Raw genomic sequence first — 27,539 nt, 5'->3', positions numbered from 1 at the left:
AAGAGAAACGTACAGTATAAGGAAAAACACACACACACATATATATATATATATATATATATATATTATACAGTGTATATATATATATATATATATATATATATATATATATATATATATATCAGGGGCGGACTGACCATTTGGAAACTCGGGCACTACCCGAGGGCCTGGGGTCAGTAAGGGGCCCCATGAGATACCCCTGGTACCTTTTTCATAGGCTTTTTTGAGTTTGGGACACAGGAGCCCCATGATCCCCTATTGCCCGAGGGCCCCATGAGTTTTCAGTTTGCTACTATATTGCCAAAAGTATTGGGGAACCCCTCCAAATCATTGGATTCAGGTGTTCCAATCACCTCCATGGCCACAGGTGTATAAAATCAAGCACCTAGGCATGCAGACTGCTTCTACAAACATTTGTGGAAGAATAGGTTGCTCTCAGGAGCTCAGCCAACTCAGCCATGAAGTGGTAGGCCACATAAAATGACAGAGCGGGGCTGTATTGTATATTTGGAGGGGTCCGTGAGCAGTTTTTTTTACAGTATATGACGTTTTACTGGTCTGCAATGGAAGTAGCACAAGACCAAGGGATAAAAGAGTCTAAATTAATTTCTAAAACAAAATCAATGCATTTCAGGGGTCAAAGCAACTCCCCTTCATCAAGGCTACAACAAAACACAATATTATACAAATTTAAATGTGACTGATACATTTTTTTGAAAACGCCATTTTTGCTGTAGCTGATCCTACAGCAGAAATTAAAAAAATTGCATGGGGTCCCCCCCCAAAAGCCATAGCAGACCCTTTGAGTCCGGTGTTGATTTTTTAATGGGGTGCCTCTAAAAATTGCAAGAGGTCCCCCTAAAAAAAAAATAAAGTGGACAACAAAATTGCAGAGATTGAGATTGACTCATCTATCGTTTGCATTTAGAGAAGTTTGACATTCTTTCAAATGTTTTTTTCCCTTAGAAATGTTGTATGGGTGGCACCCTTGAGAGTTACATGAAACTGCAAAGGAAACCTATATATAAAAGAGTATGCAGCGCTACTAATAATATTAATAAAATCAGATGAAAAAAATCAAATACATGAGTTGCACAATAGCATATGTAAAGATAACTCAGTCCATATTACGTGGTGAGATAAAGTGATTATGTGCAATTGTCCAAACAATCCATGATCAGGGATAACCGTGACTCTTGTGTTCTTGTGAATGTACAAATAATGCACTAACCAGATACCGCATAAACTGCACGTGGAGCAATTAAGACCCGCTCCTGGTGCTCTGGACTTGTGATACCAGGAAGATGTCATCTGCAGGTTAGCCACTAGATGTCATCAATCCAGGTGTATTCCCAAGCCATCCACCAGGAAAATCATCAGCGGGGGAGGGGGGAGTCACACATCACTCCAAACCAACAGGAACCTTCAAAAGCGGGCTCCCATGGAAATGATGAGCCCCAAAACAGCTTCTGATAGTGTAGTATTTCTTTAATTAGCAAAATTTCAGCATGTACAGATAAGGGATAAAACTTACATCCGGATCAGATCTGGCCACCAGGGTGTCAGTCAGGATAGCCTTGTGGTATAAGTACACAGGTCAGAGGCACCTCCCTAACGCGTTTCGTGTAAATAACACTTCCTCAGAGGGAGTGTGCCCATGATAGATGACTGGTATATGAATGAAATTGTAATTGGCGCGCATTTGTGCGTGCTTGCGTCACCGATTACGAATCGCGCATGCGCACTTGCAAGTATGCGGCCATTTTCCAAGTGATTTCAGTAAATCAGCGAGAACGGACTTTCGCGCATGCGCAGTGAGCGCTCGTGGCCATTTTCCAGGCGATTGGTAACTAGAGAGGGCATTCGCACATGCGCAGTAACCAATAATTTTGTTGGTGCCTCAGTGTACATATACCAACAAGCCTCCTATACAGATGCAAAACATAAAACGATCTATCCACTCAGTTATCAGCAACCTCCTACTTAAATCAAAGCTCACAGTACACTTTAATAGGGGAGAGCTTAGGAAAGTAAGAGTATAGAAATGAGTTAAAGTATATATACATAGACTTGTAAAGCCTATGAATAGTGACATCTGGTGGTTGATCAAAGTATTACTCTAACCTTCCAATTTCTTTATAACACTTCATCTACATTGATAAATTAATAATTAAAAAGAATCCTACATAGCTGGCAATAGTCTGTAATAAGTATGCGGTAAAATGAACGTCACACTGATGCCAGATCAACCAGTGGATATTCATAACTAAATATGTTCAAAATAAAATAGATGGATTAATCATCCAGTCGCTAAAACCAGTACTGCAAACCATATAAAATCCGTATTTCAACCTGGAAGAGTGAGATTACTACCTACATGCGTGAGCATATCTCAACCATGCAAGACAAAACTGCTTCAGTTAATCCTCTGGTCCAGGACCACTTGCAGAAGGCTCAGGAATACAGCATGCAGAATAAACTTGGTCTGCAAAAGTTCAAACTTTATACTTAGGTCGCATACTCATTCTATTGCCCACGGTGGACAAGTTCCTGGCTAAATGGCAGGGACCTTAAGAGATATCTGAGTGGATCAGGGACGTAAACTAAAGGAGTACTAGACAGAAAAGCAGAAGAAGACTTAGATCTATAATGTAAATTTAATTACGTCTGGAAAGATAGAAGGGAGATACGTCCCTGGATAAAGAGGAAGTCAGATAGCCAAGTCCGTGTCCCTGTCCTTAGCCCACCAGCAGGAGATAAGAGAGTTTTAAATAAGGATATCTCATCATAGTTGCTAAGCAAAATAGATATAACTGAACAAGACATTATCACAGACTCAAAGGTTCGAGTTTGACTTAAGTCCTATCATACTCCAGAGGCCCACAGACAAGCAATAGCCTAGGAGGTACAGGAAATTTCAGGCCTTGGAGTAAATGAGAAGACTAAAACTGAATTTTGTAGCCCAGTTGCCCTAGTTCTAAAGTCTGATAGTTCATTAAAGTTCTGTAATTAGGTCTGAAAATTGAATTAGGTACCAAAGTTTGATGCCTGAGAGGTTGGACCCAGCAAGATGTGTAAAACCCTTGTTCTTAGTAAGTGATATTTGCAGATGGCACTAGCCAAGAAGGAAAATGAAAAGACAGCATTCCTCACCCCACAAGGTCCTGTCCAATATGTTCAAATGCCCTTTGGTCTGCAGAGGGCTCCTGCTACATTTCAGTGATTGATGAATGAGATCCTTAAGCTGTATTAACACTTCACAGCGTCTTACCTAGACAATGTAGTGTTCTTTAGTATAAACTGGAAGAGTAATTTTCCCAGAGGATAGGCTGTTCCAAACCTAATATGAGTGTAGCACTCTCTAGGTAGCTAGGCTTTGTTGTTTTGTTAGACAGAGGCTGGGTAACGGCCTGGGATGAGTCAGCCTGAGAGTGAGGCAGGAATTCACCTCAGTACAGGCTTGGAGACTCTACAGGTCAGGGCTTCTGGAGCGCTCCCAGGGAAGGAGGCCAAAATCTGCATGTTTGAGGGACCTTTGCCAATCCTCAGGCAGGAAGCTGGGCATGGTGACCGAGGAAAAACTCTAAATTTGGTAGAGCCTGACCAGCAGTGGAGTTGGCTAGAAGATGTATTGAGAGAAAGCTGGAGTGTGGAGCCTGGGAAGGGGCACCAAGGAGGGGAGCCTACCTACAGGCAGGATATTGGAAAGGAGGACCTCCACTGTGCCAAGTCTCTTAGGGAGGACAATTTGTGCAGCAGTGAAGTAGTCAGCCCAGTGAAACACCTGAAAGCAGTTACCAACACACTGTGTTGACAGGACAGTGTGAGTATTCCTATACCCCCTGGGCCAGATAAAGGGAGAGGGTGGTCAGATGCAAGACCCAACTGCTAGATCTTGAAATCCCTTGCCCAGGGATACCCTCTGTGCTACTGGATGAAGAGGAGGAGTCATCTGGGGTCTGAGGAGGCACACCAAAGGGACTTCAGTGGTACTTAACAGGGAAAGTTGCTATTTTTGATCCAATTTTTTCTTGTACGGTATTGTGGCTAAGAAGTTTTTCCTGAAGTTTACAGCTCCTTGGGCATCCCATGTATCCCTAGATCCCATCCAAGTTGTTAACCCCTTAATAAAAACAACTAAAATCCAGCTCAAGGACTGTTTACTGACTCTGAATGTGCAAATGTGGAAACTGTGTGTTGCCTTGCTGTGCAGAGCTTAGGGAGACCCAAACAAATTCAGCGGCCCTCAAGAGGGTACATGAGGATAATATGAGGAGTTCAGTAGCAAGCCCATAGGTCTATAAGAGGCAGGATACCTACTTTACACCATTGGCGAGGTCTGAAAAACCCAAAATGCACAAATTTAACAAAAGGAAAGAGCGCTATATTGAATAACTGGGGTTCAGATGCAGAAAAAGTCTTCCAGACTCTAAAGCAACCTTTTGTTGGGAATGTCATAAAGAACCCTTAGTCCAGAGTAGGTCTGTGAGCTGTTTTGTCACAGGTGGTGAGTGGAGAAGATACACAAAGGGAATAGGCGCAACCTAATAACAATCTGACGATGGCACTATAGCCATGGATTAAGTGCAAAGAAACATCATATATAAATAAGAAAATATATATGACAATATCATAAATTTAAATGATGTAGAACCATAAATATACAGCTGGTGGATGTGAATATTACATATACTGAGTAACACAGCTGATCAGTTATCTTAATACAGCAGGATAAAGAAAGTCCTTTAACACTTGTGGCTGCCTCTCAGTGGAGGCTTGTTCCAGAATGGTGCATGTAAAGAGAAGAATGAGGAAGGGCGCCTCTAAGTGTGACTTTAAAATACATTAATTTCACACAGTAAAGAACAACTTACAAGAAGGTAGATTAAAAGCAGGCACATCAATAATCCGTCATAGGGAAGTCTGCCGTGGTGAGCAACATAATGTGCAATGACAATTGACCTTCTGGATGACAATTGACCTTCTGTGAGTGGAGAAGAACATCTGGTAGATCATTTGAATCAAAAGCTGATATCAGCTGAAAGGGGCTATGACACTGTAAAGGGATAGTTCTTAACTATAAGGTGAGCATTAAAGGATTTGCAATTCTATCTTTTAGACTAATCAATGGATGGCCCAGGCAAAAGAAGAAAACCTGAGAGTTCACGGTTTTCCAAATGTTCTCTTTCAAGATTGAGCATTGGGCGGGTTCTCATCAGAAAAATGCAGATGCCATTTTTAGACCCCACTGTTTGGTAGCCTTTATAGCAAATAGCCCCTTTGGGTCCAGGTCAGGGTTATGGATGGGGTTTATCTTAAACCTAGACTGTGCCATTATTTTAAGATAGGCTGATGATGGCAGTAGGTATTTTTAGCAGTATGCAGGGGGTTAAGCAATGGCCACACCCTTTGCCCTACCTGTAGTAGATGTTGTGTGTTGGAAAGAGAGACTGCATGAGGGTGTGCTGAAACAATCTGAAGGGTTTATCTGGCCTAGAACAGCCAGGAGGATGAATTTATTGTTGCATACTGGATTGTTCTGTCATATACGTCTGTGAAGGAAGCTCTTTTGCTTCATGTTTAACCTCCCTGGAGGTATTCCTGAGTGTAGCTCGGGGAAAAGTTTCAGCACCACAAGCGGTAATCCCGAGATACTCGGGAATACCCTGCAGCGTTGTTCCATGATCCCTTCTGCACTTACCTTGTCCTGCGCTCCCTCGATGTCCCCCCTGCAGCATCCCCAGCCATGTCCTCTGGCCGATGCTGGCATCTGTCTTCTGGGTTCCGTTCCCTGCGACCTCAGGACGTACAGGGACGGAACTGGTGGGAAATTTAAAAATGTCAAAAAGTGACATTCACTAAATACACTAAAATCACTTAGTAAAACATTAAACCATTTCACATACATTTTGTCCCTAGTGCTTTGTCCTGTGCCCTGCCTGCATTTTAACTGTTCTTTCTGCCTTGAAACTGAGAAATATCCATGGCGTCCAAAAAGCGTCCCTTTAGGTCAAAAGCGGTTTTAGACCAGCTAGAGAACAGGGATAGTAAATCAGAACCACTTGCAGAATTGAGTGATGATTTGTGGGGAAATTCGTCATCAGACACTGCAAACGATTTTGCGACTTTGCTCAGTGATGTGCAAACTTGGTGCTCTATTTCAAATTTCAGTGTTTTTGGTTTGATTATATTATTAAATTACATTTATTATATTACAATTTTTTATGATTATTTATTAAATTAAATTATAATTTATGATTTCATGTTTCAAATTTTAACATACCCGGGATGTTTACTAGACTCTTGTTCGGACAGATTTCAGTGAGTTATTCCTAAAAATTACAGGCCTACAATAAAAAAAACTACTTATTTCCATGCAAAAAAATGTACCACTTTGAGCACAGAAATACTGATATAATCAGACCGCTAGCGAGGTTAATGCAATTAATGAATCTGACGAATAAACATGGTCAGGCAGCCTTTAAGATATGTTTGATATCTGGTCTGTAATGTTTGGGGGTTGTTTAGCTCAAGGTAGCACTTACCAGTGAGTAGAGTCCACACCAGAAATTATTATTTAAGGGCTTCTTGGACTACTTTTAATAAAGGAAACAAAAAAAAGACCATGCAATGTATGTTTCCCACACAAGGGTATCCGCCATCAATAGAAAACAAAGATTCAGCTTTCAGGCTTTATGTCTCAGTCCTCTTGACCATATAACAGTCTCCCTGTATTCACATACAAACACTGTACCTTAGTTAACACTCCTTCTTTCACTGCATTCCTGCATCTCCAGCCCACAGGCTTTGGCCATCTGTCTGCTCTTTCAGACTACATCATGTCAACATGCATGCTTGTGGCTTCTCCCTTGCACCCACATGGACTCCTCAGGAGGGTGGAGCCCAGAACCCTGGTTCTGACTCTATAAGAGACCCACATACACCTGCACAATCAGTCTCCTGGCTATTCCCAAAATGCGGTCCCAGGATTGGAGATTTCCTCCCACCAAGATCACTGCAAAAACTCTGGTCTCCAGATCCCAAATAGAGTTTTACAAAGGACTGAGGAAACTGAAAACATAGTTACCTCCAACTTAAACAAGCACCCTGGAGCCCCTCAACCTGCTTTGTTGTGAATCCTGGGGCAACATAATATCCTTTTTATATCCTGAAAGATTACCACTCTGTCACAGGACTTACTGTATCCCACCAGCATAACTTTATCTCACCCTAGCAGCATTTTATTGTACCCCACTACAACTACAACCCACTGCAGCATTTTTATCCTCAGGAACCCTCACAGCTGTATTTTACTCTCCCTGAGTAGAATTTCCCCCTCTTTAGTATTACTTGAAATACAAATACGTACAATTTTATTTCAGCACCATTCTCCTCACCCTGCTGGCAGCACATCATCCCAACATCATTTTACACCTGAGTGTCTGAGATCTTCAGCTGATTTATTATGACTTCAGTACTATCCATTGCTTACTTTTACAATTAACAGATTATTTTCCTGGGTTAAGTGCTTCTAATGCAAAATGACATAAGCAATTAATCATTTTCCTTATAAGGTGGTTTCACTGGCACATATGAGAATAGGTAATCAAATTTATAAAATGAGTGGGATGAATAGGAAGCATTTTAATATATACATTAGCACTTCAGTAGCAGAATATCACTAACTACATGTTTAGTTGCTTATAATTAGAGCCCACACTGAAATTTATATTTGTTGCACAAACTGTTGTGGCCATATTTTTTTTTTCATGTAGCTGATGAGCACTCATACAATTTTTCTATTACAGCATTTTCCTTTTTGTTACTTTGCCTTTAGTTTCAAAGATCATACGAATATTCACCCCCATTTCGGTTTGGCACAGTCCCTAATGGAAGTACTGAAAGAAATATTAGAAATAATTATCCTGAAATGCATCAGTATATGGTGAAGTTTAACCAGAAAGGAGTGCAGGATGCCCTTGTCAGTCTAAAGACTGGGTGAGTTATTCTACTTTTCCTTCATTTCATATGTTTCATTTTATACAGTAACTCTATACAAAAAAATTTTGGCAATAGTATGTAAGGTGCTTGTTGTGATTTTGAGATCCTGTGACTTTGGTACAGTAAATGTAAACTGTAAAAACACATTTTTGGCTTAAGCATGCATTGGGTCGGACAACCGCAGATGCAATGGTATTGGGCAGTCATGAAAATATGTGATGTATGAATATATGCCTTAATCTGCAATGATATTTTCAATGTAACTGGTTTTCTAATGGTCTAAGAGTTGGACAAAATGATGCAGTTCTGGTTATGCATGGACTTTTTCATTGCTCTTACTATTGTATACATTATGACTGTCATGCTGCACCATGACAGGCGGACTGTTTACCAGTGTTTTGTAGCATGTACTTTGCTGAAGAGCAAAATAAAAACTTGAAAAAAAAAAAAAACTTTACCGCATATACCAAAAATGAAATTTACTATCTCCAACTCTTAAACCTGTATGAAAAAAGATACACTTACTAGTCCATGGAGTTCAGCATTATCTTCCTTGCAGGTGAAGTTCCTCAACTACCGCTCTGCTCCCACACCATCTTGAAACCCCTGCACTCATGTTCATGGGTCTCTGCCCCTCCACAGGGTTATGCATTTTATGAAAGAAAATGTGGTAAAGTGTGTGTATTTTACTGTTGTGTTCTGGGGAGAGCAGAAAGCCTCTCTTTGTTAAAAATCATCTCCCTACATGTTATGTGGTGCAGGTCTTCCAATGTACTATATATGATTCATGTATATTTCACTCTAAAGACAGTATTTTTTTCACTAAGTAACATTTTCATGTCATGTTTTTGTGTTCCAGTGTACATGTTTTTGAATAATTGAAAGTACATGTTTAACTGGTGTTAACTGCAATTCTCAGTGACCTAATAATTTACATTCGTCCCATTTTCTAAAAATGTAGCTGCTGCTTTCAGCCTTTTAATCTAAATGAATTATTAAAGTCTGAATTATCTGATTTATAGGCAAGTAAGAAGGGATTTTGCAATTGTCATCCAATACAGCACGTTCTTTATAAAAGAAAAGCTATAAATCTGGATTAAAAGCATTGCTATATCTAATCATGGTTTACAGTACCTTAGTTATTCAGAAGTGTCTTAATTATTACCTTCCCTACTAGCTGCATGTCTCCAAAAACAGAATGACACACTGAGATTAGTGGCAGAGGCTGAAGGTATTCTTTAATAAAAATGATCTCTGATTTATTTACAGTCTTAACAGAATTAATCACAATAGCCACCTTTGGATTAAAGTTTTAGTGCAAAAGTGACTCAAGTCTGCAAGTTTACATAACTTGATGGTTGACATTCTTCTTAAACAGACTCATTTCTAATATTAAAATCCTCCAAGTTCAAAGGAGGGATATAACCTCTGCCAATTGAGTTAACAAACAAAACCAGCCCACTTTTGTAAAAGTATTGTTAATGGTATTAGGACTGGCACATTTTGTGTGCACTATAAGAAACAGTAACTCACAAGAGTGCTTTCAGCTCATGCTTACATTGTTCTGTGCCTCTTGCAGGGGTAAGATTTTTTTAATATAATAATATGTTAACTTGCAAATACTCATTATACCCTACAGTCCAATTAAACTTAAACTTAATAAACTGATACCAGCTTAATAAAAATTGAATGCACTTCTTTAGCTATGAGAAAGTATTTTCCTGTAAAAATTCTAAGAAAGATATCTGTTGTTTGGCCTTTGCAAGCCTCAAATGCATCCAAAAAAAATCCTCTTAAATGGGATTTTCCCCAGTATTCGTTTACAGCAAGCTACCGTCTTTTACGCTCACAATTATCTCTGGAGGAAATTGAAAAATGACTTCCTGACTTCCCATTCACTAATATGTATCAAAACTGTCCAACATGCTCTGTCCTTAATAAACAGAATGTATCCCACATATGTTGCTGTCTCACTTGAAACTTGCAATAAATAAAAGCATGTCCCTATTTATGTGACTTTTAAATCATTACTGCTTTCTATGAAAACTAACAAAAAACATTCTTGGCTATCTAAAATACTACCATTATAAAATCCCTTTTGGAACTTGATGACTTTTTCTATTGTTCCAACTTATTCAGGAAATATGTGGGTGGAACCTATTTTTTTAAAAACTCAGACTGTCTAGATTTGGTGTTCTCGTTGCTGTGTGTGACAAGTGGTGTCATTATGTCAGGATCAACAATGATCTCTCAATGGGAACAAGATCTAAAATTGTTCCTTATCCCACAACAAAGCCACAAATACTCTACTTTTCCCTGAAATCCTCCAGTACTAGATTACAGGATACTAAGTGCGAAATTCTGTCCCAATGGTACTGAAACTTTCCACAAAATCTACACTCAAGTCTCAGATGTTAGCTGGTGTGGATGAAGGTTCAATCCTCTTTATATTTTGGTCCTGTCCAGCCCAACTGGACTAAGGTCAGGAAAATATCCCAGAAGTTTATTGTCTTTGTTATTCTAGATGATCTGGACTTTTTCTGTTGCCGCACTTTCCCATCCCTACAAAAACATATGAGAAATCCATCCTCCAGCAACTCTTAAATGCAGCAAAATCCTACATTTCTTTGAAGTGGAAATATGCTACCCTCCTGTCTATATTTCTGAGGCTACATAGAGTAGAAGACATAAGTTGAATGGAAGATCTTATTCTCTCCACCCAAAATAAACACAACATATATAGAAATACCTGGTTCTACTGGATTAACCTAAAGTTTTCAGAGGAAGGTAAAGTCCTCATGTAAACCATCCTAACTTTCACCTGAGAGACCACCAACTGCCTTCGAGGCTTAGTCATAGAGATCAAAATTTGTGGTGAGTATGTTAAAGGTGAGATTAAAAAATGATTTAGTGTCAGTGTGTTTTTGGTAGGGTATAAACAACAATTGTTTATTGGACCTACTAGAGGTTCAAAGACAAATACACAGATATATGGTAATGCCATGACCATTAGTAGTAGGAAAATTTATTTTAGATGTTTCTTTGGTGGCGGGTCATGGTAATGGCAATAAATGTACAGTTACAATAAAAGACTAAAATACTATATTGTCCAGTTTACCTTTGATAATAGAAAAACAGGAGATAGCTATGACTATTTATCACAAAATGAAGGCCCAAATTATTCTAAAAAAACAAGGTATAATTTACCTGGATACACTAAGTAGTTGCAATGTTATGTACAGTTTTACTAACACGTTAAAGTTGCAAAACTGCATCCAGGCATTAAGATTTGTTTCGTCTGTATGCATTAAGGAGTTAAGAAATGACAATTTAAAACAATTGAAATCATAGAACGAATAAAACAAAAATATCTATTCTTTTTTTTTCATATGTAATGTGTGTATTTTGTTCTTGCTGAATTTTTTTTTTGACAGCAGAAAAAAATAAATCCAAAAAGTAAACTTGAAAAATTCTAAGCAACAGTAAAGCAAGCATTATCCTTGTCTAGTAAGCTATCTGGCTCTGACATAGTACAAATCCCCTGGAAGATGAAATTCTCTCTTTGATGTTAACTATCATTGTGAAAATTTAGTAAATGATTCATAATCCAACTGGAAACATGGGTATTCATATAAACTCAATCAAGAACAATGCCTTTGTGCTATTCAGTGTAAACAGTATACTGGTTGTTCTCATAGAGTCAATGCCATTGACCAAATATGGGCAAACCCCTGATGATGTCTGTTAGAATGAAATACATAGGGCAGAATTTGTTCTTGCTGAGGTCACACACTGCTGTCTAAATCAGACAGTGGCATCTCTGTACGTTTTCCAGCTGGTAGCTGTATTTTATTTATTTGTCCCGCTTATCTGCTGTGCTATTGAGTTGCATATTACCAAAGAGACAACCAGGACTGTGCAACGGCTGCTTAGGCTTTGTGGTGTAACTGGTGCAGTGAAAGATCCATCCAGAGATGTCCAATAATTGCTGTGTAAGAGCTGTCTTGGTTTCACCTGTAGTGTAAACAGAGAAAGGAGAGAGAGCAAGGATTCAGCCTGGGGATAATTTGTGTGCAGTTCACCTCTGGTTTTGATGGTAAACTTCTGAGAGGTGTAAACACTTACCTCTGGGTGTTGGGTTCCAGTTTCCACATTCTGCCACTTGCAAGATTTTGTTATCCCACATTTGTTTTTCTTTTTTCTTTTTTTTTACTTTCTTTGGTGGAAAATATGCTCCATTTGGATTATTTACTTTATAAACTGGTTATGGATGTATTTAATTGGTTACACAGTGGTTGTTTATTAAGTCTTTTATGTTTTTTGGTCACTGTTATTTCACTTTGTTGGTAGGTGCCGCATTTGCCCCTGACCAAATGTGGGCATGTGTCCATTTAGGGCACCAGCTTCACCAACATCTCTCTCCTTTGTTTATGTTTGCTGCAGAGGAAGGACCTGGCACACAACTGATTTGATATGTTCAAATAAGAATTTTTTGTTCTTCTTATACAATAGGCTCCACAGGAGCACATTTATATGTACACAACCCTTTGGGTGTCACAATCAACTGATCCATAGCACTTGAGACGCCTGCCTGTAGACAGTCTCAATATGTTACCTTTACCTGGTAATTGCAAAATTCACATTTTCTGCACTTAAACCTACAGTGCACTAACATGTCACTTGACTGATAGACTTGGCCCTTCTATACAATAGACTGGGCCCTGGAATGCCTTACTTTTTACAATGTAATTTTTTGCTAGTAGAAACCACTTTTTTGGCATTGCTTTTGTACTTTCTCAATTTCCTTGTTTTATCATATACAAAACAATAGACTCAACCCTATAGTAAATCCTCAAACCTACTAATCCTCACACTCCTGTAGGCACCAGCCAGCCATTTTTATTTATCTCCTCTTCTAAGGGTTTCAGCTTCATCCTCAAAATCAGTAGGTATAGTGCACTAAGAACCCACAGATTTTGGTCTGTTGACTAGATGATTTTATCTAATGATTTCAGATGGAAACTTTTAGATTGCAATACACTGATTAGTTGACATTGGTTTTATGTACAATTTCAAAGATAGGGAACCACCTTCTCCAATGCCAATATTCAAACTGAGGAAGGTCACACTGTATCTGCTGTAAGTACTAGTAAACCTGAGGCTAAATGCATTGTTCCCCCAACTCGCATAAATCAGAGGATGAGGAACACACTCCTGCCAGTGTTTTCCCTCAGCAGAAAATGGGTGCTTGTAGTAACTGTAGCGAATGGAGCTGCAAAAACCACAGTGAAATGATGAAATGTCACCAGTACCCCACAAACACACACTATATACTACATTGCCAAAAGTATTGGGATGTCTGCCTTTACACGCACATGAACTTTAATGGCATCCCAGTCTTAACCCGTAGGGTTAAATATTGAGTTGGCCCACCCTTTGCTGCTATAACAGCTTCAGCTCTTCCGGGAAGGCTGTCCACAAGGTTTAGGAGTGTGTATATGGGAACATTTGACCATTCTTCCAGAAGCGCATTTGTGTGGTCAGGCACTGATGTCGGATGAGAAGGCCTGACTTGCAGTCTCCGCTCTAATTCATTCCAAAGGTGTTCCACCGGGTTGAGGTCAGGACAGTCAAGTTCCTCCACCCCAAGCTCACTCATCCATGTCTTTATGGACCTTGCTTTGTGCACTGGTGAGCAATCATGTAGGAACAGTAAGGCACCATCCCCAAACTGTTCCCACAAAGTTGGGAGCATGAACGTGTCCAAAATGTATTGGTATGCTGATGCATTAAGAGTTCCCTTCACTGGAACTAAGGCGCCAAGCCCAACCCCTGAAAAACAACCCCACACCATAATCCCTCCTCCACCAAACTTTACATTTGGCACAATGCAGTTAGGCAAGTACCGTTCTCTTGGCAACTGCCAAACCCAGACATGTCTATCAGATTGCCAGATAGAGAAGCATGATTATTCACTCCAGAGAACATTTCTCCACTGCTCTAGAGTCCAGTGGTGGCATGCTTTACACCACTGCATCCGACGCTTTGCATTGTACTTGGTGATGTAAGGCTTGAATGCAGCTGCCCAGCCATGGAAACCCATTCCATGAAGCTCTCTATGCCCTCTTCTTCCTAGAACCAGTCTCCCCTTTTCCTGTGCTTTCTGGAACGCCCGCTCTGTCTGTAAAAAACTCACCTCTGTCCATGACCTTTTTAGCACAAACTCCTTTAACTTGCTTGAAATTACGGAAACCTGGCTTCATGATTCTGACTTTCCCACTCCTGCTGCCCTCTCCCATGGTGGTCTCCTCTGGACTCACTATCCAAGGCCTAGTGGATGGAAAGGAGGTGAAATGTGAATCCTCCTATCCCCACAAAGCACTTTTCAGGTCAATCATTAACCTCCCTCTCTGTCCCTCTCCTCAGTTGAAGTTCACTCTATTCGTCTATTCTCTTCAGTTTCTTTAAGAATTGCTGTGATCTATTTGCCTCCTGGACTGGTATCAAGCTTCCTTGATGACTTCTCTGCCATTCTTTCACAGATGTTTGTAGAAGCAGTTTGCATGCCTAGGTGCTTGATTTTATACACCTGTGGTCATGGAGGTGATTAGAACACCTGAATCCAATGATATGGAGGAGTGTCGCAATACTTTTGGCAATATAGTGTATACTCTTGTCTGTTTAGTGTAATGTCACATTAGGTAAATAAATCAACATTTCTAGGCCATGCAATCACTATGTCACCATGAGGAAGGGACCAGACGTGATCCCAAAATGTTGACTTATTTCACTGCTGTGACATTGCAATAAATAAAAGAGTGTATACAGTATGTTTTGAAGTGCTGAAGTCTCATTGTTTCATTGTTCTCCAAGTCCTCCACAAATGTTTTTACCTTGTCAATGGAATCCGCACAATACATGAATACCTTAATCAATGTACCTGTAGCAAGCTAGTGTCCATGATAGGCACACCAATAATGAATCATCTCCAGTTTGTTCCATTCCCTGACATACAAATTGCTAAAAGCCAAAGCACACTTTGTACTCATTGCCGTGCCCTGGTCCTGGTAGTAGTACCTCTCATTGAACATAAATTTGTTGTATTTCAGGAGAAATTTCAACAGGTTTATTACACATTTGCACAGACCCCTGCCTACTAGTCTTATACTTAGCACTTTCTTAATGACTGCAGGCCTTATTATAGAGAAATTGAAGAATATAATGATGCTATTTCCAGGGAGAAAAGCAATGGTGGGGCCCCGTCTGGGTCAAAAGTGCAAGTAAATTATCTGTACCCTTGCAATACAATGGTAATCCAACTATGAATGGTTTTAGGATTTTATCAATATATTCAAAATTTATTTTCCAGAAAGAATAGGTCCCCTGGGGGAATACCTGACTAACTTGTGTACCTCAGAGGAAGTATAGAAGCTCAGTATGTTTGTATGTAAGACTTTAAGGTATTCTACTTTATTGTATTCTACTTTCCAAGGGACTGACCAGTCAACTACAAACATATTTCTGATATTTTTGTAACTTCAAATCCAGTATCTCAGTTTACCAGGCTCTATTTTGGAAGATTTTTCTGACACATTCTGACGTAATTTTGTTTAACACCACTATATTATCCCCTTTGTCAAACAGTGTGATTATAATATTGTGACTGGATCTTAATTTATGTAGAACTCAGAAAGTGTTAAATTATCTCCCTAATATTACAGAATTCCACCTGTCTCAAGTAGGGTTTTCCTCTCACTTCCTGTTTTGACTATGGGGCAGCAAGTGATGAGAAATCTCCCCAATGGGACTCAGATGCCAAAAACACCCCACAATACTATCAAGGTTTATTACCCTCCCTTACTCTATCCAAAAAGTAAAAAAATTGCCTTTAGTTCTACTTTACGTCTCGTAGGTATGCTGAACCGATGTAAGTAGGAGTTAAATTGAAAACCATTACATAAAAACCTGGCTTAGACTCTACCCTGGTAACAATGCAAAAAAACAAATAAAAAAAAGAAAATTATCAAATTAACAAAAAAATGTCTTCCCTCTTAGTGCAGCCTAACAATACTCACGCAATGTACAATTCAAACTTTGTATTAGGAAACATTAAAATTGTTTTGGTCAAAACATGACATACAAACAATAACAAAAGATGAATAAAAACACTGAACCATAACTGGCCTCTATTTCTTCCACTGATTGTGATTGTAGTTATAATATTCTTCTTCATAAACAAATATATTACCCACTGCATAGGTGACAGGACAGAGAGCTGGTAAGTGTACTTGAATCAGAAAATGACCCTCAAAGTGTATATCAAACTCTAAGTGTAGAGCACTGCTCCCATGTGATTCTGCAAGAAGCTGCCACTAAAACCATGAAGATGATGGATCGTAATCCATAAACATTGTAAGCAGAAATTCTAAAGGAAATGGTTCATACATGAACTAAACTGGTTTTTCCACTAGAGAGGGAATCTCAGGGTCTCAGGGTCCAGAGGAGGATGAATATCTGTACCGCCCGATAGCAGCAAATATAAGTTCACTGTCCACATGCATATGTCAGCTTTATGGTGACTGTTAAATGTTCATACCTCCCTCACACTAATACAATTCCACTAGTAGTATAAAGATGTGTACCATGTAGTTTAGGATGTAAATATGTCCATTAGGTACCACAGTCTATAATCCATAGAGGGCATCTAGCATCAACAATAGTCCATGGAAACAATAAACTGAATAATGGAGCACTGAAATATAAAACATAGTGCTGATATGTCCAGCCTTGTCCCATGTAAATTAGATACGTGAAAGGGGGGGTCTAGTATGGTCATGGGAGGAAATTTTGTATTGTTACCAAGGTAGAATCTAAGTCAGGTTTTATGTAATGTTTTCATGTGTAATGTAACTTTGGCGACTCCCCTAGGTATCTAATAAGCAATTATATAGTGGGACTTTGAGGATATTTAGTGGTTTTGTTTATTAAAATGAATGGAAGATGAAATTAGTTTTCTTTGCTGTAGTTTAGTTTATGGTAGAGGTATGGATCCAGTTCTGGACATTAGGCTGCTACCTTTCTGGTCTAATTCCTCAACAGGTGAACAACCTGTAGGTGTGTGGTTTGGAATGGCCAGTAAAAATATCCTTCTTACTTGAAATTCATTTGAAATCTGTATTTTATGCTACAAGAGATACAACCAATGTGTTTTGGGGGGGGGGGAAGATTCTTTTCAAGGATTATTGGTGAAATGATCCAGATGATATAATGTGCGTGAACCAGAGGAACCATTTAAAGCCTATTCCACCCTGAAAAAACTTAAAAACACCACCTCAGTTTTGCCATTTCTAATGCCACCATTGTATTTTGCTATAAATAAAAATGTTATCGAAATGTCCCTGCATTAAGCAAAAACTCCTAAATTTAGTAAACCCTATGCTTTCTGAAAAAAAAAAAGAAATCTAGCTAATGTACTACTTCTATAAATCCAGCCAGCTGGTAATATACTTTTATGACATGCTGACTTTGATTCAGCTCCAGTTCCAAGCTTTCCAGAACATTTTAGCCTGATCATTTCACTAATAATTGTCTAATTGTCCAAGAGAGTCTTGTCCCCCAAAACATATTGGGGTTCATTTACTAAAGGCAAATAGGCTGTGCACTGCACGTGCACTCCAAGTGCACTCCAAGTGCACTTGTAATTGCATTGCAAGTGCACTGAAATTGCAGTTGCTCTAGATCTGAGGGGGACATGCAAGGAAAATAAAAAAACAACATTTTTGCTTGCACAGGAATGGATGAAAGAAATCAGCAGAGCTTTGCCTCATTTCAGAGGTTCCCTCGAATCTAAAGCAACTGCACGTGCAGTGCACAGTATATTTACATTTATTAAATCAACCCCATTGGCTGTATCTGTTGTAATATAAAATACAGATTTTAAATGAATTTCAAGCAAGAATGTTTTTTTTATTAGGCATTCCAAGCCACACACCTACAGGTTGTTTACCTTTTGAGGAATTTTAGGAAAACATTTTTTTATCTTCCATTTATTTTAATTAACCCCTACTCATCATGCTAAAACATACCTAACAGAGCTAAAGTAGAACTGAAGGCATTTTTTTTTACTTTTGGACAGAGTAAAGGAGGGTAATAAACCCTGATAGGTTTATTTTTTGCCATTTTGAAATTTTTTCAACATTGTTACCAGGGTAGAGTCTAAGCCAGGTTTTCATTTTAATTAACTCCTTCTCACATTGGTACAAACCTACCATAGTTAAAGTAGAACTAAGGGAAATTGTTTCAGTTTCCTTTGGATAGAGTAAAGGAGGGTAATACACCCTGATAGTTTTTTGCTATCTGGGTCCCATTGGGGAGATTGTTTACCCATAGTCATAACAGTAAGTGAGAGGAAAACCCTGTAAAGTGAGGGAATCCCTGGTTTTCACCAGGATCATGAGATCAGGTGTCCTCATTGGAAGATTTTACCTCCATTCCTGTTCTGGTGACAATCCAAAATTTGAGATTTTCTTTCATGCTGATTAATAACATTAAACAGGGCAAAAAAAGAGGGTGACTTTATTTAATGGGGGACACTGATGGCAATTAAAATCTAACAGGTGTTATAAAACCATTCCATCCAAAAATGCCTTTGGTTATATTTGCCTTTAGTTATATATTAAATGACTACTAGAATCTTATGCACACAACCTGAAATTGCTTTTGTCAATATAAATATAGTTATTAGATTATAGATGAGTGTTCCAGTAATGCAGCACAGTTTCTGCTTTTACTTAAATCATAAATAAAATAATTATAATATGTGATATCTTGGTTTGCCAGTGTTGGATAGATCAAGTTGAGTTGAAACCTTGCAAATATTACATTTGTTGCCAATTCAACAAAATACTGTCTGTAGTGGTAAATTTAAGTCATTTGGCTCATATTGAGTTTTCTGCTCTGTTGCACTGAAGTACCAATATTTGTCAAATCTGTCAATATTTTATAGACCAATGCTGCTGCATACTGACAAGATTGAACATGCTGCAGGAAAAGAATTTTTCAAAAAGAACATTTTATTAGATGTGCTATTACTGAATTTAATGAAAAAGCAAAGTTAAGTTAATAAAACACTGGATTTGAACATATCACACATTTACTGATATGCTGTATGCCCAACTGAGTTACTGTAGCTAAAAGAATAAAACTGACTTTATTACTTCTAAAACTATGTAACATAGCTACCTGAATGATTTCAGTGGGAACTATTAAATTACCAAAAAAGTAAACTCTTTAAAGTGTATTTAAAGACAAAACTTTTTTTTTGTGGGAGTGGGAAAGGACTGTTACCCTCTTTTAAATTTTCATTGATGTATGTGTCTCCCCTAGGGAGATTTGTTTTCTGGTGGTCACCATGACAGAAAGTGAGGGAAATTCCAAACTTTACAGCTGTCACTAGAACAAGAGGTGAGGGTAAATCATCCATTAGGGACAAATGTTGCAGTAACAACTGTCTTTGTTTGTGTGTGTATGGTTAAGGTCCCTTTTACACGGGTCGGATCTGTTTTGCTAAGCACAGGAACTGTATGATCTGTATTGTAAGTTATGTGCTGCCTTTGCATATATATATATCTATATCTATATCTCTATATATATATATATATTACTGTGGGGAGGGGGTTAGTTCAGATGGGGATCATCTTCCCTGGGAAAACAGGTAATCCAGACTGCAAGTCATCCTTAAAAGTCTGACTTGTAGCCAGTTTTATTTAAAAGGTTGCATGGAAAAAGAAACAAAATAAAACAGAATACAAATCCTTGCCATCCAGGCTCTAACTTAACAGCAGAGATTCCTATCTCACAGGTGAAGGGCTTCTCCCAGCCACCATCAAAACAAAACATTGTGCAAACCTTTTCCTTTCAAGCAAACTTTCACATCAACAGCTTTCTCTCTCAGGTATGGTGTCCTAGGCCAAGAGCAACCTCTTGCTCCAGTTCAGCTTTATTTGTACCACCTACTCGTGGTCACAAGTGGAAAGAAAAATCTGTTTTGGAAACACAGTCAAGATGGCAAGGAAAACCTGGACAGGATTCCACCTTAGTTATCTACATATGAAAGCATACGAGTTGATACATAGCATCCCTCAATCACCTTGCCTTTCGTAATGTCATAATACACTATATTGCCAAAAGTATTGGGATGCCTGCCTTTACACGCACATGAACTTTAATGGCATCCCAGTCTTAGTCCATAGGGTTTGATATTGAGTTGGTCCACCGTTTCAGCTATAACAGCTTCAACTCTTCTGGAAATGCTTTCCACAAGGTTTAGGAGTGTGTCTATGGGAAGAATGACCATTCTTCCAGAAGCACATTTGTGAGGTCAGGCAGTGATGTTAGGCGAGAAGGCCTGGCTTGCAGTTTCCGCTCTAATTCATCGCAAAGGTGTTCTATCGATTTGAGGTCAGGACTCTGTGCAGGCCAGTCAAGTTCCTCCACCCCAAATTTGCTCATCCAAATTTTTATGGACCTTGCTTTGTGCACTGGTGCACAGTCATGTTGGCACAGGAAGGGGCCATCCCCAAACTGTTCCCACAAAGTTTGGAGTATGAAATTGTTCAAAAATGTCTTCATATGCTGATGCCTTAAGAGTTCCCTTCACTGGAACTAAAGGGCCAATCCCAACCCCTGAAAAACAACCCCACATCATAATCCCCCTTCCACCAAACTTTGCACTTAGCACAATGCAGTCAGGCAAGTGCCATTCTTCTAGCAATCGCCAAACTCAGACATGTCCATCAGATTGCCAGACAGAGAAGTGTGATTCATCACTCCAGAGAACATGTCTCCACTGCTCTAGAGTCCAGTGGTGGCATGCTTTACACAACTGCATCCAACGCTTTTCATTGTACTTGGTGATATAAGGATTGGAGGCAGCTGCTCGGCAATGGAAACCCATTCTATGAAGCTCTCTATGCACTGTTGTTGTGCTAATCTGAATGCCACACTACATTTGGAGGTCTTTAGTTATTGACTCTGTAGACAGTTGGTGACTTCTGTGCACTGTGCGCAGAATTTTAGGTGGCATACCACTCCATGCTTTTGTTCCCAGTTGCTTCCACTTTGTTATAATACCACTAACAATTGACCGCGGAAAATGTAGTAGCAAGCAAATTTCACAGATGGATTTATTGCACAGGTGGCAACCATGCTTGATTTCACTGAGCTCCTGAGAGTGACCCATTTTTTCACAAATGTTGTAGAAGCAGTCTGCATGCCTAAGTGATTGATTTTATACACCTGTGGCCATGGAGGTGATTGGAACACCTGAATCCAATGATTTGGAGGAGTGTCCCAATACTATTGGAAATACAATGCATCATGCAGAGCATCATTTACAGCATGCAGTCTTTTGTAATAGTTGTCTATGAGGCCCTGAATTCTTGCAGGTGGTATAACTGCTCCATCATCTTAGAAAAATGTTTCCAGGTCATTCAAAGTCTGTGGTCATCTTGCATGAGCCACATGTTCGAGATCTCAGAGTGGCTCAATGATATTAAAGTGGTTCCAAATCCTGAATGTTTTTTATCTTCATGAATTCTATACATGAAGGTAAAAATCTTCAGTGTGCAGCTCCCCTCTTAGCCCCCCCAATATTTACCTTTGCCTTATCCCAATCTAGCAATGTGCACAAGAGCAGTGGCTGCCAAGCCACCACTGTGTTTTTATGAGAAACACAAAGTGTGACTCAGTCCTGTCCCTGCTCCCTCCTCATTGGCTGAGACACAGCAGTGGGAGCCATTGGCTCCCTCTGCTGTCAATCACAGACATTGAGGAGGGAACCGGGGATGGGGACGGGGCCGAGTCACGCTTTGTGTCTTATAAATACACAAAAGAAGCTTGGGAGTGAACACACACATGAGTGCCCCCAGAGCAAGCAAGTTGCTCTGGGGGCACTCAGTAGGGGGGAGGAACAAGAACCGCCACAGGAAAGAAGAGAAGGATGGGGCTGCTATGTGCAGAACCAGTGCACTTTAAGGTCGGTAGACTGTAATGACCACTCTGGAACCTTTACCTTTTTCTGCTATAACCACTGGAGGGTCATCTTGGCCTCGTGCTTAGGGTCATTGTCATGCTGGAAAGTCTAAGAGCATCCCATGAGCAGCTTTTGTGCAGGAGAATGCAAATTGCCTGCCAGTATTTTCTGATAACTGCATTCATAGATGCTGCATTCGTCTATCCATCAATTTTGTCAAGATTAAAAAATTTGATATATAGCGAGCGCTCAGAGAAATCAGCAGCTGGAACACTTCAAGGAATCATCGGACCTCATAACAGAAATATGGTATATATATAGTGCAGCGCTGTGATGTGATTTAAAATAACATAATTTAAAATAGTTCATCAAGTCTTTAGTCACATCAAGTCTTTAGTCTCCTCCTAGGAGGAGCCATTAGCAAGTGTGACTTCCTGACCACTGAGACCACGAGGAGGTCCAGTGGTCTCTAATCTTTACCACTGCCGGGTTAGTACAATTTTTTCTCATACTTACATGTCCGCTTATTGGCTAATAGTGTATGTACAGTCATGGCCGAAATTGTTGGCACCCTTGATATTTTTCCTGAAAATCAAGTATTTCACACAAAAAAGGTATTGCATTAACACATGTTTTGCTATACACATGTTTATTCCCTTTGTATGTATTGGAACAAATATAAAACAGAGGCAGAAAAGCAAATATGACATAATGTCACACAAAACCCCAAAAATGGGCTGGACAAAAGTATTGGCACCCTTAACTTAATATTTGGTTGCACACCCTTTGGAAAACATAACTGAAATCAGTCGCTTCCTATAACCATCAATAAGCTTCTGACACCTCTCACCCGGAATTTTGGACCACTCTTCCTTTGCAAACAGCTCCAGGTCTCTCTTATTGGAAGGACACCTTTTCCCAACAGCAATTTTAAGATCTCTCCACAGGTGTTCAATGGGATTTAGATCTGGGCTCATTGCTGGCCACTTCAGAACTCTCCAGCGCTTCTTTGCCATCCATTTCTGAGTGCTTTTTGACGTATGTTTGGGGTCATTGTCCTGCTGGAAGACCCAGGATCTTGGACGCAAACCCAGCTTTCTGACACTGGGCCCTACAGTGCGACCCAAAATCCTTTGGTAATCCTCAGATTTCATGATGCCTTGCACACAGTCAAGGCACCCAGTGCCAGAGGCAGCAAAACAACCCCAAAACATCATTGAACCTCCACCATATTTTACCGTAGGTACTGTGTTTTGTTCTTTGTAGGCCTCATTCCGTTTTCGGTAAACAGTAGAATGATGTGCTTTACCGAAAAGCTCTATCTTGGTCTCATCTGTCCACAAGACGTTTTCCCAGAAGGCTTTTGGCTTACTCAAGTACATTTTGGCAAACTGTAGTCTTGCTTTTTTATGTCTCTGTGTCAGCAGTGGGGTCCTCCTGGGTCTCCTGCCATAGCGTTTCATTTCATTTAAATGTCGACGGATAGTTCGCGCTGACACTGATGCTCCCTGAGCCTGCAGGACAGCTTGAATGTCTTTGGAACATGTTTGGGGCTGCTTATCCACCATCCGGACTATTCTGCGTTGCAATCTTTCATCAATTTTCCTCATCCGTCCACGACCAGGGAGATTAGCTACAGTGCCATGGGTTGCAAACTTCTTGATAATGTTGCGCACTGTGGACAAAGGCAAATCTAGTTCTCTGGAGATGGACTTGTAACCTTGAGATTGTTGATATTTTGCCACAATTTTGGTTCTCAGGTCCTCAGACAGTTCTCGTCTCCTCTTTCTGTTGTCCATGCTTAGTGTGGCACAGACAGACACACAATGCAAAGGTTAAGTGAACGTCTCTCCTTTTTATCTGCTTTCAGGTGTGATTTCTATATTGCCCACACCTGTTACTTGCCCCAGGTGAGTTTACAGGAGCATCACATGCTTGTAACATTCTTATTTATCCGCAGTTGTGAAAGGGTGCCAATACTTTTGTCCAGCCCATTTTTGGAGGTTTGTGTGACATTATGTCGAATTTGCTTTCTTTCCTCCCTTTTTTTGTTTTGTCCCAATACACACAAAGGGAATAAACATGTGTATAGCAAAACATGTGTTAATGCAATACGTTTCGTGAGAAATACATGATTTCCTGGAGAAATATCAAGGGTGCCAACAATTTCGGCCATGACTGTATGTATATGTGACCCTGGCTTTATGAGTGTTGCTACAATAAAGTTCTGAACCTACCACACTATTGGCGTTCCCCTTTTTTTTCCTTGACTCTCCTGTTGGAGGGTTGCAGATCTACACCTTCCAATTTTGGGGTACCTGGAACCAGGAGGGGGATCCCTGTCTACCTATCATTTGGGGCGAGAGGGTCTCTGGATCTGGAGGTATTACTACACCCAAGGTTGATGTCAGTGCTTAAGAGGGAGGATCCATATGTGTTCTGGAGCTACAATTTTGTCAAGATTCCCCATGCCTTTAGAGCTCACACCTCCCCAAAATATCAGTGAGTCTCCACAATGCTTCACAGTGGGGGATAGAGAAAAATATTTCTCACGAGCAATTTCTCAATCACCTAAAAAAAGCAGCTCGCACCAGCCACATACAGTACATGTGCATAAATAATAAATATAATTATGCTTCACAGTGGGGGATGTTATTCATGACTACAGGCCATGTTGACCCCTCTGCAAAACATAGCACTTGTGGTTTTGTTTTACAATGGGGCTATAGTAAATCCCTCATACAAAAAGCGTATAATAGGGCACTTAAACAAATAGAACTTCATTACTCTTCCAGCCCAATACATGTACATCGAATCGATCTACGGTCAAATTTAATCGCTAGGTATTCATCTCAAAACCAGGATTTGCATGCATTATACCTGGAACTTGCTGTTGGAAGATATTATTTTGACAAAATATTTCAAAGACGCACCAAAATTATTTTCTAAGGCTACTTTCCTACGTGACAAAATAAGAGCTAGCAATTATATTCCCACTTACACAAAAGATAGACAACCAAGGGGGATATTTAGATGTAGACATTACCCCCATTGTCCATGGGTTATCCCAGGTACCCAGTTTACTCACCCCAAATGGTGAAAACTGTATCCCTCATTTCTATGCTGATTTTAACACACAATGACTAGTGCATTTAATGTAATTTTAATGTCATGTAAATGTGGGGCATTCTATGTCAGAAAAACTATCCGCCAACTGAAACAAAGACTGAATGACCACATCTACTATTCCTCAAATGGAAAAATTATTACTCCCGATAGCCGACATCTTGACCTTTATTACAGATTTGATACCTCCTATGTTTAGTTCATAGTTCTAGAGGTAATTTCTAAAGATTGTTGAGGAGGTAACTGGGATAAACAAATCTTACAGCGGGACACACTATGGATCGAGTGATTAAATGCAACCCAGCCACAAGGCATAAATCTTATAAACCTTTTTTATTAAATTAAATCTGTGTGCTGAGAGGCAATAGTTTTGAAATGCGCACAGTTTTTGTTTACCATCAAGTTTTGTATTCTTTATTTTTTACTTTCTTACCTTTAATAAAATAACATTTATTTACCTGGTGACTGGAATATGCATTATATCCCTTTCCATTTTTTCTTACTAATTAGTAACTGGGTCAATATGTAGTTATATGCTTTTTGGCCTATTTTTCTGTACCTACATTTATGATACTCTTATATGAGCTATTTATAACTTTTAATGTTTAAATGATATTCATGAGTTTTTTTAGATCTGTCTTTGTTGTTACTGAGTGTCTTTGCTGTATAAATATTGTGTACAGTTGGATGCGGGCATGGAGGTTGACATGGAATGAGTTCCTTTCATGTGGCGGATGTGTGGCTGAAGGTGCCGCTGTTATCCTCCTTGGATCGTTGGAGCTTGTCCCCCTTTTAGGACCACTCGGTGTCCCTCAGTAGAGCTGCAGTGTCTGGAGGCTCAGCCAGAGGGCACTCTTGCCATTGATTGACCTTTTCTGAAATGTGTGTGCCCCTCTTCTTGGTGGTGGTGTAAGGCATCGCTCTGGCCGATGGCCAGACCATTGTGGTGATGCGCATGAGTCCTGTGTAATAACATCACATGCTGGCCTTCAGGTTGGTCGCTTCCTGCATATAAAGAGCGAGGGCCAATAGAGCGAAGCAATGATGGGTGACTTCAGCAGGATGTTGTTTACATTAATGTCCCATTAACACTGTTAAGCTGCTTTTTGCTTTGTGACTTGTATTGCTCTGCATGTTAGATGGCTCTATGGAGCAAGTCATGGTTGTTAGCTGGGACCATGTATTCTGTTTCAGATGCCAATTCACAGACTTGCCTAAACTTAAACTTAAACTGTTAAGGCACAATGATCAACCTTTACACTTCCAGTTATGTTTGACACTTTGGAGGTTTTGCAGGAAAGCATAAAAATAAAATCTGCTGCTTTTGGATTTAGGTATATCTCTATTTCCCTTAAATTAAGTCAATCTTAAACTTGTGAATGGAGTCTGGACATGCTGTGGTGTTATGCACTACTCCTTCAGGGGTAATTTGTTTATCATTATTAATAATATTATTATCTTTAGGGCACAATATAGATCTTTCCATTAGAAATTTTTGATGTATGTGAAATTGCTCGCATCCATGCTTGGGTCTTCCCTGGGCTGACAATTTATAAAGTAAGTGTTAAAAAATAACTATTAAGCAGCAGTCTGCTTTAAGCAACATCAGGATATATATCAAGTGCCTTGCTTCACATCTGATTTAAACCAAAACAACCAACATAAATGTCTTTTAATAAGTGTCCATATATTGATATTCTATATGATTGTATATCTTCAAAGATGCTTGAATTTCAAATAAAATCTTAACTTCTTGAAACACCTTGTGCGGTTATGCACTGAAAACCAATGTGTGTACACCTCCATCACATGTGCTCATACCTGGTGTACATGACCAAACTGCTAAGTGAGGTCATATATAGCATGTGTCTCTTAAATGGACTAATGTATGATCTCATATGAGCATGAGTCTCCTCCACTTTCCTAGCTGTCCTCCTCCATCAGATAGCCCCTTTGATGTTGCAACGCTCGTAGGATAGGAGAGTGCGGTACAGCTGGCTGCAGATGAGCGGTTTGAAGATCCATATCAGTAGCAGTGCCTTTTTGGAGTTATTTTATAAGATGCAATATTTTACATCATACATGTGAGTGGAAAACTGGATATTGTTTTATCAATAAAAGTTTTGTAAGGGTAAACCACGTTTTGGTCATCTCTTTTCAGTATTTATCTGATGGGGGAGGACAGCTAGGAAAGTGGTGGAGACTCATGCTCATTGGACAATATTATTATTATTATTATTATACAGTATTTATATAGCGCCAAAGGGTTTGCTCAGCGCTGTACAATAGCAAGGGGGACAGAACATGAGACAAAACAGTAACAGTACAATACACGAGGGGTTCGAGGGCCTTCTATTTCAAGCTCACAATCTAGGAGGGA

The 27,539-nt window shown here is 39.6% G+C and overlaps 1 protein-coding gene across 2 annotated transcripts in view; it reads left to right on the top strand.

Moving 5' to 3' along the window:
* Window positions 1–27,539, top strand: part of GRIN2A (glutamate ionotropic receptor NMDA type subunit 2A) — a 933,223-nt gene that overhangs the window by 841,200 nt on the left and 64,484 nt on the right. For both annotated transcript variants that reach the window (XM_089678228.1, XM_089678229.1), the window contains exon 11: window positions 7,838–7,998. In XM_089678228.1, the coding sequence (XP_089534354.1) occupies window positions 7,838–7,998 (161 nt within the window). The remainder of the gene's footprint in view (window positions 1–7,837; window positions 7,999–27,539) is intronic.

The sequence above is a fragment of the Staurois parvus genome, unplaced genomic scaffold, assembly GCF_062004578.1.
Source record: "Staurois parvus isolate SC_StPar_1 unplaced genomic scaffold, SC_StPar_1.0 ptg000200l, whole genome shotgun sequence".
In the NCBI taxonomy this organism is placed as follows: Eukaryota; Metazoa; Chordata; class Amphibia; order Anura; family Ranidae; genus Staurois; species Staurois parvus.
This window is presented reverse-complemented; position numbering and strand designations above follow the sequence as displayed.